This window comes from Convolutriloba macropyga, chromosome 3 (genome assembly GCF_964194025.1).
Source record: "Convolutriloba macropyga chromosome 3, txConMacr16.3, whole genome shotgun sequence".
NCBI classification, from domain to species: domain Eukaryota; kingdom Metazoa; phylum Xenacoelomorpha; order Acoela; family Convolutidae; genus Convolutriloba; species Convolutriloba macropyga.
Genome location: NC_134470.1, coordinates 53077720 through 53090284, shown reverse-complemented (window position 1 = coordinate 53090284; position 12565 = coordinate 53077720). Strand labels below are relative to the sequence as shown.

Genomic DNA, 12565 nt, shown 5'->3' with positions numbered 1-12565 from the left:
TCGTTACATATGTCCAAGCAACCAACCGTCAATAACTCTGTTTTCAATTTGCAGCTAAGAGTTTTTTTAATGAATTTATGTCAATATGGCCACATACAAAAGCTGTATGCCTCTAGTTCTAATACCAGGCCGTCAATATACTTTTGGGTTTTGTGCTTGTTTGCGTTTTTGAATGCCTTCTGGGGCATGGATATGACAGTTTTGTTTTTAATTGTTCAGTCGTTCTTGAAATAAAAGCGACATTTATAGAGCCATATTTCATTAGGATGTAAGACTCAGTAATTTTAATTTTAATCCATTGTTGAATTTTATAGCTCCACTGGAATTTTAAAAGGTGAATGATCATTGACCAGCAGTTTTTGAAAATTGGCCCGCATGCTTGTAAAAAATGGAGAGTTAATACATCACACAGGCCGCTAGGCTAAGCAATTGTCTAGATTTCTCGCAAATGAAAACACGTAAAGACGTAATATGCATTTAGTAAAAAAAAAAATAAAAGCAATTTGCACAACGAGTGAGGGATAAAAGACTATATACAAAAATTTTTGTCAGTCTTATAGAAGGCAATAAAATATAGATCCAAATAGAACAAATAAAAAAACAGAAATAAAAAAAAGGAACACTGTATTTCTCCTAATATCTGTAAATGTTTCAGTCATAGTAAAATTTACAGAGATAGGCAGTGTAAAATATTGATAATTACAAAAGAGAAACTAATAAATCCAGGTAACTAAAATATCGATCCAATAGAGAAGTCACTTGTATTGGAGGGGAGGGACGACAGTAACATAAATTTAATGCAAAACAGAAAGAAATTTAATTGAATTTAAAATGTTTCCAAGTAATTGATCCATGTTGGGTTTTATTTGGGTCCTTCTTGTATTCATTAAGAAAAAACAGCTTATATTTCTTCTTTGCAAGACTGTATGACATTGACAAATAATTTTTTGGGAAAGAATTGTGCTGTAGAATACCTCTTTTAATAATACTTTTTTCATGCAAATTGCATTTTGAAATTGTCTGGGTAACAATTTTTTGAGTTCGCTCGTGTATATAAAAACTTGCGGTTGGTAATTTCAAAGCTGAGCTTGAGAAGGCAGGCTTCTTTTTATTCATGATACTATGGCAGTAAGTGGCAGCCCTGTAATCAAAAAGCAAAGAAATAGGTAGTATACCAAGGTTCATTTTAAGATCTGAGGATGAGTCAAATTTTTGTCTGTGAAAACAAGCTTTGATGGCCCAATTTAACTGCTTTTCTAATGTCGTTATAAGATTTTGATTGATGGTTGCAAGTAAAACAGAAGAATATTGAACATGACTGAGAACAATAGCGTTCAAAATAATTTTTTTGTAACCAGTGGGTATTATGTTCCTGAGTGCATATATGCATTTAATGCCCTGGGCTTTTATTGACAAAAGAATTTTTACTTGTTGTTGATATTTGAGGTCTTTGTCAATATTAACACCGAGATATTTGATTTCCGCTTTCGAACTTATTAATTTATCTCCCACTTTTAATGTCGTTTCGTCATGAGGATTAGAGCTACCAAAAATAATAATCTCTGTTTTATCCGGATTGATCTTGAAGTGACGTAATTTTAAAAATTGTATGCATTTTTCTATGGCCTTCTCAAGCTCGTCTTTGCATTTGAGAACTTCATCATGAGAGCTTAATAGGACTGTGTCATCTGCGTATTGTATTGTTTCACATGACAAAAAGTTGCTAAGATCGTTAACATATAGATTGAACAAGAGTGGACCTAAGACTGTTCCCTGCGGAGCTCCTTGAGCCATTTCAATCCAACCTGATTTAACATTATTGATTATGACTCTTTGTGTTCTGTTTGAAAGATAGCTCGTAATTAGATTTTGAGCTGGTATCGAAAATCCAAGAATGGAAAGCTTTTGAATCATGAGCTTGTGATTAATGGAGTCAAAAGCTTTTGATAGATCTAAAAATGCCGCTGCAGTAATTTTTTCCTCGTTTTTGTTGCATCGTATTTTTTCAGTTAAATAAACGAGAGCATCTGTTGTAGAAAGTTTTTTTCTGAAACCAAACTGTGTTTTAGAAAGCAGGGCATTCTTATGAACATATTCATCGATTTGTTGTTTAATAAGAGATTCAAAAACTTTTGCTAATGCTGGTGTTAACGAAATTGGTCGATAGTTTAGAGGATCATCAAGGTCTCCTTTTTAAAAAAGTGGAGTGATGTCGGCTCTTTTGAGTTTAGCAGGGAATGTTTCTGTTTTTATAAATTCATTCAAAAGAAAACAAATAGGCTCAGCTAGTTCACTAGCTGCATCTCGCAATGCCCATGAGGGAATGGTAGAAGGACCGAATGGTTTGAATTTTCCAAGAGCAAGAAGCGTTTTAAGACATTCAAACTTAGTAACAAATCTAAAAGAAAAGGTGTTTTTTTGCCTAACCATAGGCAGATCTAAAGTATAGTTCCTTCTTTCAAAAAATTCTCCTAATTTGCTGAATTTTGAATTAAGTAAGCTGGCTATTTTAGTTTTTTCTGTAATAATTTCATTGAAAGAGTTTTTTAAAGAGTATACCGTAGTTGTTGTTTTCACGGAGTTTCTTACTTCGTTGATCAAATTCCATTTCTTGCGCTCTGAAGTTGAGCTTTCAATTAATTGATTATGAAATTTCTCAAAATCTTTTTCATAGCCAGCGCACACTTCGGCTTTCAATTTGAAAAACTCGTGGAAAGATTCTGAATTGAGGTATTGCTCTCTAAGCAGATTTTTGTTACGTGTGTTTTTTGAAATGAACCGTTTGGCAAGGGAAAACTGTGATTTGTTGTTTCTTATAAAAATTGTTTTGATTGGCGCATGAAGGAGTATTTGCTGTTCAAGATTTTGCTCAAATGTACGTAGAATTTCACTTGGAACTGTAGAGCAGTAAAAATTTTCCCAATTTAATTGCTTGATAGAATGTTTAAAATCTTTTGGGCTGTAATTCGTTTTATCATAAATTAGTTTTTTAATTACTTTGTTCTTGCTAAGTTTTGTGGCAAGAATGATCAATTGAGCAAAATGATCTGTTTGTATTGGTGAGTCAACAATTTCATTATAAAGAGGGGGTTCGTTTCCATCAATAATAATGTAATCTATAAGTGAGTTCGATTCGTCCTTAATTCTAGTTGCTTGATGCTTATTAGTCACATTTAGATCATACGGTTGAATGATTGTTTCTAAATTCTGCTTTTCTTTGTTTTTCAAATAATTTATATTATAGTCTCCCATCATAATTATTGTTTTGTTCTCAGTAATTGCTCTATCAATTGATCTAGCAGACTGCTCGAGAAATTCTTCGTAAAGAAGTTTTTTTGGGTTATAAGAAATGTTTATTAAGTAAACTTTTTTGATCTTTGGGCAAGTTATTTCAACCCACAGAGTATCAAACAGAGTACTTTCGACAGCTGGATCAACGCGTAATTTTGGGTTAAGTTTCCTAGGAACAATTAACAATACACCTCCCCCTTTTGAACTCACCAGATCGTTTCGAAAAACAAGACAGTTTTTTTTGTCCGGGTTTACCAAATCAGTGTCAATCTTTGTATCTAGCCATGTTTCAGACAGACCATAGATGCAGTTAGCGCCAACATCATTCATTAGGCTTTTTAACTGAAATTGTTTTCTTGTTATGCTCCGTACATTTAAATGAAGAAATTTCAAGTTGTCTGAATAAGTTTCGCAATCAAGAAACATGTCTTTTATCGATTTAATTGGCCCAGGGTTGGTTTCAATATCTCCAGACCTCAAAAGTAGCAGCCAGATACTATTTATGTAAAGCCAAAAATATAAGTTAATTAAGACAAAATGAAATTTTAACAACATTAATCCTAAGATTATTAAACATATCTTGTTAGAAAACATTATTCTTAACAAACAGTTGAGACCCAATTCATTCAGTACAACAGAAAGTTACAATTTATTCGGCATTTTATGAATTAATTATTACTAATATGGTTGATAACGGTAATGATTTATCAAGTTAAAATTAGGGTTTGCACTTGTATTCGGCCAGTACTGCTCTTGAAATTTTTGAAATTTATTGTTCATTTTATAGCTCCGGTTGGTGAATTTATCAGTATCACATATGCCAGTAGATGTTTGAAGTGAAAACATTAGAAGATGATTTTTAAGGAAAGGAATGCCATGATTGTAATTCAAATGTACATTGTCATGATACAGAAAATTATAATGGTTGATTTTTGGATTGAAGGAGGGAATTGAGCGTATTAAATCATTCATCTTGAGCAAAACAAAATTTTCACCAAGAGATGCCAATCTTTCTTTAAGTGCAGCATTAACTTCACCAATTAATTTGTTTTTAGATCTATTGTAGTCAGTTTCTTTGAACGGTATTACCTCCATGACTACAAACACATCAGGCTGGAACTTATTTCTACAGGCTTCAATAAGGCTGAACATGTCATCTAAAATCTCATCGCAGCTTTTTTGAAATTTTGAAACAGTATTTGTTCCGTCTTGAAGAATTAGAGTTTTAAGTTTTTTACATTCATATTTTTCCACAACTTTTATTTTCTCTTTGGTGGTTGACCCACGGTAGGCATGGATTGCTGTATCCAGTGGAATTGTTGCATCACGTTCTAGTTTACCAATGATGCTGCTACCCAGAACCAAATTTGATTGTTCTTGTTTGAGGGGGATTAAATCAAAATCTCTGACCTTCACTGAAAAAACCTGGTTTTTTTCGAGATTTTGATTCAGGGTTGGTTGTGCCCTCCCCTTCAGTAGTTGACTGTTCCAATGATTTGTCCTGCAGTTGTCGCTGATAAGTAACGAGCACATTTTCAATAAAATTTTCCTTTTTTTGTAATCTTTGATGTAAGTCAAGATATAATTTGTAGGAAGTTTCCTTTTTTAGTTGAACCCATTCAGTTAGGGATAGTAATGAAGGATCGGTTTGTTCATTTAGATTGAAATGCTCCTGGCTTTCTAGTTGAATGTTATTAGAGTTTGTCATAGACATTGCAATTTCTGTATTTTTGAATGAAAAAGGTCAAGTTTATTTTTGCTGTGTCTGCATAAGTGTAAAATCGATCAATGTTTCAAAAGAAGAAAGGTCAACTGTATTATTTGAAAGTTATTCGATTGTCTGAAAAGTTATTCGCTTGTCTCTTGAAAGTTATTCGCTTGTCTGAAAGTTATTCGCTTGTCTATTGAAAGTTATTCGCTTGTCTGAAAGTTATTCGCTTGTCTGAAAGTTATTCGCTTGTCTGAAAGTAGTAACTGTAGTTCCTTTCTTTTAATTTTCTCATGTTTCACCAATTTATTTTTGACTATTGGTAGTTTTGTCCAAATTTTTCAATCACAAGGATGAAACAAAGTTGAGTAAATAGCACGAAAGACTAATTGAGTGTTCCTTAGTTTTTTGAAACTGGACGAATAGAGTTGTTGTTCAACACGAGAATTTTGTCATTCCCATAAAGAAAACGACTGAAATGCTCATTAAAGCTCAAAAGCGGTCACAACAATTATACTCTTATTTTTCTGAATTAAAGGACATTGTAAATACGTCCAAATATTTGAGAACGTACAGGGTGTGTTTCATCCCAGAGACATCTCTTTAGGACTTGATACAGTTTCTCCTGTTCTTCTAAAACTTCTTCAGACGAGGACAATTTCAGTTGCAGCCACTCGTTTGGGTTCAGACACATTATCAACCACAGGGCATTGCCACGACACTAAAAAATACAAAAACAGAAACAGGACATGAGCATCATCAAACGCTCTATCCAGAAAACAGATAACATTGCGGAAACTAATTCAAGTTCCCCAAACATGAGTATTGTTCAAGAGCAATGGAGTCAAAAACTGCAATAGGAATTAATTGGTTCATCAGCAACAGGTATGGACCTTAAAACATAATCTAATGAGTTTACATTACGTTTATGACCTCGAATCAGAACAATACATAAGTTCTACATTATATTAATTTATAATTTGACGAGCGTTTGAAATTTATTTATGAATTATTTCGTTTTATATCCGTGGAAGATGTCCTCGACCCAAGACAGGTATGAACCAGACGGTCCGGGGTCAAGGACAGGGGGGTCTGGTGCGACCGAGCTCCTAGTCTGGACAAATTTTCGGTCAAAATTTATGGCCCAGTGTCGGCCTTTGGTCTGATAGGTCTGGCCAAGGGTGACCTGTTTTCTGTTTTGGGTCGAGGACCCATTTTCTGTTTTGGGTCAGGGGTGATCTGTTTTGGGTTGAGAACCTCATCCTGGGATGCGTTAAAATTTTATTTGCAGGTGAGTTATATAAAAGGTTCTAATTCTTTTCGCCCCCATTAATTTAACCCCGCTATTTTCACGTCATATCTTTTCACTCCTACATCCTTTAAATCCGCACAGTTTTCACTCCAAAAACCTTTCCCCTAACCCCTGCATATCCCCAATTTGTTGCATTATGTACGTACCTTCCAAGAAGACGAATCAGTGACTTGAGTGAAACAGAACCTGAGAATTTCCACTTCTCTCGTGTTCAACATCCGAACTAACACCTCAGCTGCCTGAAATTGTTAAATTCATTATAACGGAAAACATTTAATGAGAAGCCCAGAACAAAACAATCAAAACAAATCTATGGCTTATGAAGGGACATTTTTTGAGAAAACAAAACAAAATTTTACTCAAAACCACTGGTATTTTTTTCTGTGAATTGTACAGCAGAAGCCCTTTTCTCTTCCTATTTTTGATTTCATTTCTGTTTCTCATTTTAAATTATCATCTATCAAATCGATTAACAGTGAAAAAATTGTTAGACATGTTCCAATGACATTGAAATTATCCAATATGGGCCAAAATTTTGATCTGTTCAGGATGTAGATAGAAGCCCCCAAACCCCCCCCCCAGGGCATCAAGAGACAGAGTACTATCTATCTTCTTTGGAAATAGTACTATCTATCTTCTTTGGAAATGTATTAACCAGTGCTTATATAATAAACAGCTAAGGAACGTCAAAACGGTGACCGGACAATAGATCGAAAGGACAACAGATCGAAAACAGAAAAATGGGGACAATAGATCGAAAATTAATCTCTATTCTTATTGGTTGAAATTAAGCATTATTTGCGAGCTGCAATATAATTACCACATTACGGCCATGCCTTAGCGGCCCGTGGGACTTGATATGAATCTATCGGTGAACAGACAAAACAGTCCCAGACAAAACAGTCCCGGACAAAACAGTCCCAAATAGCAAAATATTCCCAGACAAAACAGTCCCAGACAAAATAGTCCCAAGAAAGCAGACAAAACAGTCCCAGACAAAACAGTCCCAATAGCTCTCACACGTATGATTTAACAAGCGGATAATTTAATCCCATGTTCGGTTGTGATAGTTTCATATCAAGTCCCACAGGCCGCTGAGGCATGGCCATGGCCATTAAGTATGTTAAAACATACGGGTAATAGCGACTGCTAATTTGTTGTCGGATTATTGAACGAACATTTCAAAGTACATTGGGTATAATGGCATTGGGTACATTTTATTTGGGACTATTTTGTCTGGGACTGTTTTGTCTGGTTTCTTGGGACTATTTTGTCTGGGACTGTTTTGTCTGGGAATATTTTGCAATTTGGGACTGTTTTGTCTGGGACTGTTTTGTCTGGGACTGTTTTGTCCGGACACGGAATCTATCACAACCGAACAAAATATCACAATAGAACATGTTATATGCTGTATAATAAATGAGCGCTCTATTCTGATTGGTCAATACGCAACTTTAATCATTTAATTTTCGATCTATTGTCCCAATTTTCGCTTTCGATATGTTGTCTTTCGATCTGTTGTCCTAGCACCCGTCAAAACGTCTCAAATTCGGAAAATTTCCCTACTAAAATGTCGGAGCTCAAGTTTGATTTTCTAACTGCAAATTTTCTGATCCAAAAATTTCTGATACATTCATGCGAATTTGTCAAAAATAGATCTAGAAGCCTGGGTTAACGGCATGTATTTTTAGGGTTGAGATGTAACATAAACTTGAAACAGTTTGGATCCACCAGTTATTCTAGATTATTACATGATGAGGTTGACTTAAGTTGCTTATTTGCATAAACTCAACATAACAGATTGACTATGGTTGGTAGATAGCTGTAAATCTTCCTTTTAAAAAGTCAATGGAGTAAAACACTAGTGACACATAGAAATACGCCGACTTAATACTGCACCAACATGTCATTTCACTAAAAGGAAAGCAAAACGTGTCAAGGAATCAAATGGGAGCTGGGAATTGATGATTTTTTAAAAAATTTTTATTACTGTTAGCGGAGAAAAATGTGTAGCGAATTAATCATTAGGGAAAACTGTGAACCACGGCTTTGTAACAGCTACCTGAGGAACTTGACATGGGCCTATCAAAACCAAACGTGCAGTAGGTTCTCATTGGTTTTGGCAATGTTAAAATAGGTTCTAGTTTGGGCAACTCATACAGTAGGGACAGTAGTGTGGTGGTTGATTTGTACGCAATCGCAGCTCGATGTGTTTGTCAACTACAAAACTGGCTGTGAAAAATTACGTTAAATTGGATGAATAGTTGAGGAAATTTGGTTTTTAGCATTGAAATCTATTGAAGGTAATAAAAAAAGTAGTTGTCGAAAAATAGCATTCATTACTTTATAAAAAAATCAAAAGCTGTAAAAGTTCGCAGTGAATTTTTGCAAGGTTTGCTGTTGTCAGCAGTGAAGTTTTTCACCGCTCGAAAAAAAGTTCTACCGCCGAAGCATTGAACAAAAAATTTCTATGCTAAGAACTGCACTTTCTAGTTTACACACGAGTAATACATTAAATTACATCTGCTAGTGTTGAAATCCAGCTTTCAGCTTTAACAAAAATCATCTTAAATTGGGAACACAAGTTCCATTTAAAAGAGTGAACAAAATTACAGCAGTTTTCGAAAAACAATCCAGTTTTCAAAAATGAGCAAGAATGGCGCTCAAAACGTATTATAAAAAGTGAACTAGTGGAGTAATAAAATTAATATCACCAATAATTAGAAAAAACCACAAAAGCAATTGTTAGCAATCCTGCCAAGTTTTTTGACGCTCTATGTAAACTTTTTTAAATTCTTATTTTTCTACTGTCAATGAGTTTTTTGTGACTACCCGGATCATAGTCTCAGCGTAAATCAGCGCTGAATCAGAGACTTTCCATTCTGCGATTTTACTATGACATGTTTCTGATCATGTCACTTTTTACCATGACCAGAGTAAAAATCAGAGAAAAAATTTTTGAAATCTGGAAAAATTCTGTACAGCATGAAAATCAGAGTCTGATTTTTTCCTTGTCAGTGCTTTTAACATTCCGTCAGACCTATGGACAGCGGGAAAAACAGAGGAAAAAAGCCGGGAAAACGGAGGAAAAAGGCAAAAAAACATGTTTAAAAAGGATTACAATGAAAGAAGTGAATTGATAACGTAAAAATGGATCAGACGACAATTAATTAATAAACATGTATGTTTTTTACACAATTTTGCTGTTTGTGTAGCTGTTTTTGTACAATTTCTGGTTCAAACTCCCATTCTGGTCTCGTTCTCCCATTCTGGCCTCGTTTTTCCATTCTGGGCTCGGTTCTCCCATTCTGATCTCGTTCTCCCATTCAGCACGATCGTCCTCCTTCTTCTGAGGTCTCTTACCATGATCGGCGGTGTGTCCCGGGATGAGGAAAAGGTTGGAGTAGAAGACACAGCTACAACTTCAGGCCGTTCCAGAGGGGGCCAGAGGAGGAAGGATGCTGAATGAAGACCCGGCATGAAGACCTCGTACTCCAAGTTTTCTCAAGGACGATAGGCAGGCGATGAGAGATATAAATGAGCCCCCCCTCCCCCACCAAAACACCCCACCCCACCCCACCCCCCCCCCCACTCAATGGTAGTTTTCTCAAGGACGATATACTACGTAATTTAACTGTTTTCATAAAGGTCTTCACCCCGGGTCTTCATTCAGCCGTGTTCCTCCTCTGGCTACCTCTGGAACGACCTGAAGTTATAGCTGTCTCTTCTACTCCAACCTTTTCCTCAGCCCCGGACACACCGCCGATCATGGAACGAGACTTCAGAATAAGGAGGACGATCGTGGATATTGTAAGAATAAGTTGAAAATGGGGGGGGGGTGGTTGTGGTGGAAGGGGGGTTGGTTTCCAGGAACTGCGTCCAGGTCTGGTGTTTGACTGCATTTGGCTGGTATTTGGCTGGCATTTGGCTTGCATATGGCTGGCATATGGCTGGCTGTTATATTCACTGTAACGTGTCGTTACAGGCTTCTTTCTAGCTTTCTGCATGCATTTTTGCAGGATTGGGAAACATGTTTTTCGAATTTCACGGTATTCGAAAATTTTAAATTAAAATTTGTCTCTGTTTTTTCTATGATTTGACTCGGATCAGTAAGTACCATGGAAAAAAGTATGTGCAGAGAAAAATCATGAAAAAAGATGGCTCTGACTTTTTTCTGTACAGAATCTACCCTTAGTACAATCTGATTCAGTCCTGATTTAACGTTTTACTATTGGATATCAATGAATCAGGACTGATTTATTCTGACACTAGGGTCCGGGTACAAGAAATGAGTTTTGGAGAAAGGAATCTGTTATTGGAACTGAACATATCAAAAACTAAAAGCTAAAAAACCTGGGCTGATGATTATACAAGATTCCCGATAAACAACATACGGTATCAAACATGAAACGTAAAAGATTGCCAAAAATTGTCGTATAATTGTAGGTGGAAGTATTGTAACTAATATTCAATCATCACGGCTCCCTTTATGTTACGAAAAAAATATTGCAGTTAATTTTTTTTTCAATTAAAATTACTTCCTGATTACTATCTGCCTGACAATTTGCTGATGTCTTAGATTAATTATTGTCTGTTGATTTTTCCGTTTGTTTTCTATTGTCGATGCGCAAAATATGACCACATTCAAATATTGTGACGTTTTGAATTTTTTCCGAGCCCCTTAGGACCCTAAGACGTTTCGCGCGTGCTTTTTAGCCGTAGGAAGTACTTGAAAAAAATGGTTATCTTGTAAGATTCTGGCAGACAAAAAGGGTTATCTTGTAAGATTCTGGCAGAAAAAATGGTTATCTTTCAAGTTTCTGGCAAAATGAATGGTTATCTTGTAAGATTCTGGCGGAATCTACCAGAATCTTGAAAGATAACCATTCGAAATCGACTGGGGAAGTTCTGGGACGAATATTATTGCGGCAGCATCTTGCAAGATGATCATTCTTCTTCCAGAAATTGAAGATACGCATTTTCTGCGAGAAGCTTCCAAATTCCTAAATTCCTACAAGATAACCATCCGTCTTGCCTAGGTTAGCCTCAAAAATCCTCAGTTATCTCTTCAAAAGTGAGATAATTCACCTGCCTTAGATGTCAACTCTGTCACTGTATAAAAAGTTTGTTTTTGTTTTTGCATTTCCGTTTCAGCTTTTTTAAACGTGACCTGTCTATTTGCAAGAATCTTGGAAGATAAACTTTTTCTTGCAAGATCACCTTCGCGCCTCGACTAAGGTCTATTCTGTAATTCTGTATGTGCATCAGGAAAAGGTTATTGGAGTGGGTACCAATTAAATAGATGATATAGAGGTTTCTTTTTATATTTTAAAAATCTCATAAATGAGTAATTACTTATTCGTGGAAATTGGCCATAAAAAATTGAAGGGGGGGGGCACAAACAGAAAAGATCCAAGAATTGTCAACCCGGGAAGTTGCAAAAGACTGCAACAATATGATCATAAAACTTTTCAAGCATTTAGGGAAAAAACTAACTTACAAACCAAGAATTGTTCTACCTGAGCGGCGTGGATGTCATTCTTGGATCGCATCATGTGACGCAATAACACTTTCCTGGCCACAGATTGGAACTTATCAACCTGGGATCCCAAAACAGCCAAAAGGAGGACACAATTGAAGGAGAAAAGAGTGGGTGGGTCGGACGTTGAGTGGGGAAAGGCGTAGTGAACAATGGCATCCAGGCAGTGGCACAGTTTGAGCTCAGACTGAGTTAGATGACGCTTCTAAACAGAGAGATGTTGATCTCAGATAGGTTTCATCAATAACTCCTCGACAAATTTGGTTCTTCCATAATCAACGTAACGCAAGGTTCCATAGCTCAGTCGGTTAGAGCATCGTGCTAATAACGCGAGGGTCGAGAGTTCGAGCCTCTCTGGAACCATTTTCTCTTTCAACTTTGATGAGGACGATTATTACTGGTCTCATGATAACTAACTTTTGGAAATCGAAAAGCAGGAAAAACTTATTTGGATGTCAATAATTTTTATTTATTGTTTGCTAACGCGGCCTTCTGTAAATATTTTGATCTTTCGGTTCTTAGTTTATCAAACTTTTTCCTCCGTTCAAATTATAAATTCTTGCGATTTAAATTTAAATCAAAATAACATCCAAAATGAGCAATTGTTTCCCTACCATGTGAGTAAAAGTGCTGTCTTTTGAGTTGACGTTATGACTGAAATTCGCTGTAAAGAAATGCGCTGACAGTCACTCAAAAGAACTATATTTCCGAAAAT

General features: G+C 35.9%; 1 protein-coding gene and 1 non-coding gene across 2 annotated transcripts in view; one reads left to right on the top strand and one right to left on the bottom strand.

Annotated features, from left to right (window-relative positions):
- Positions 1–12565, bottom strand: part of LOC142336660 (uncharacterized) — a 100255-nt gene that overhangs the window by 27563 nt on the left and 60127 nt on the right. The window contains exons 7-9 of the mRNA XM_075385570.1: positions 11831–12055; positions 6458–6550; positions 5574–5720 (exon numbers count right to left, since the gene is read on the bottom strand). Of these exons, the coding sequence (XP_075241685.1) occupies positions 5574–5720; positions 6458–6550; positions 11831–12055 (465 nt within the window). The remainder of the gene's footprint in view (positions 1–5573; positions 5721–6457; positions 6551–11830; positions 12056–12565) is intronic.
- Positions 12140–12213, top strand: Trnai-aau (transfer RNA isoleucine (anticodon AAU)). The gene has a single exon. It is a non-coding gene; the product is annotated as a tRNA-Ile (tRNA).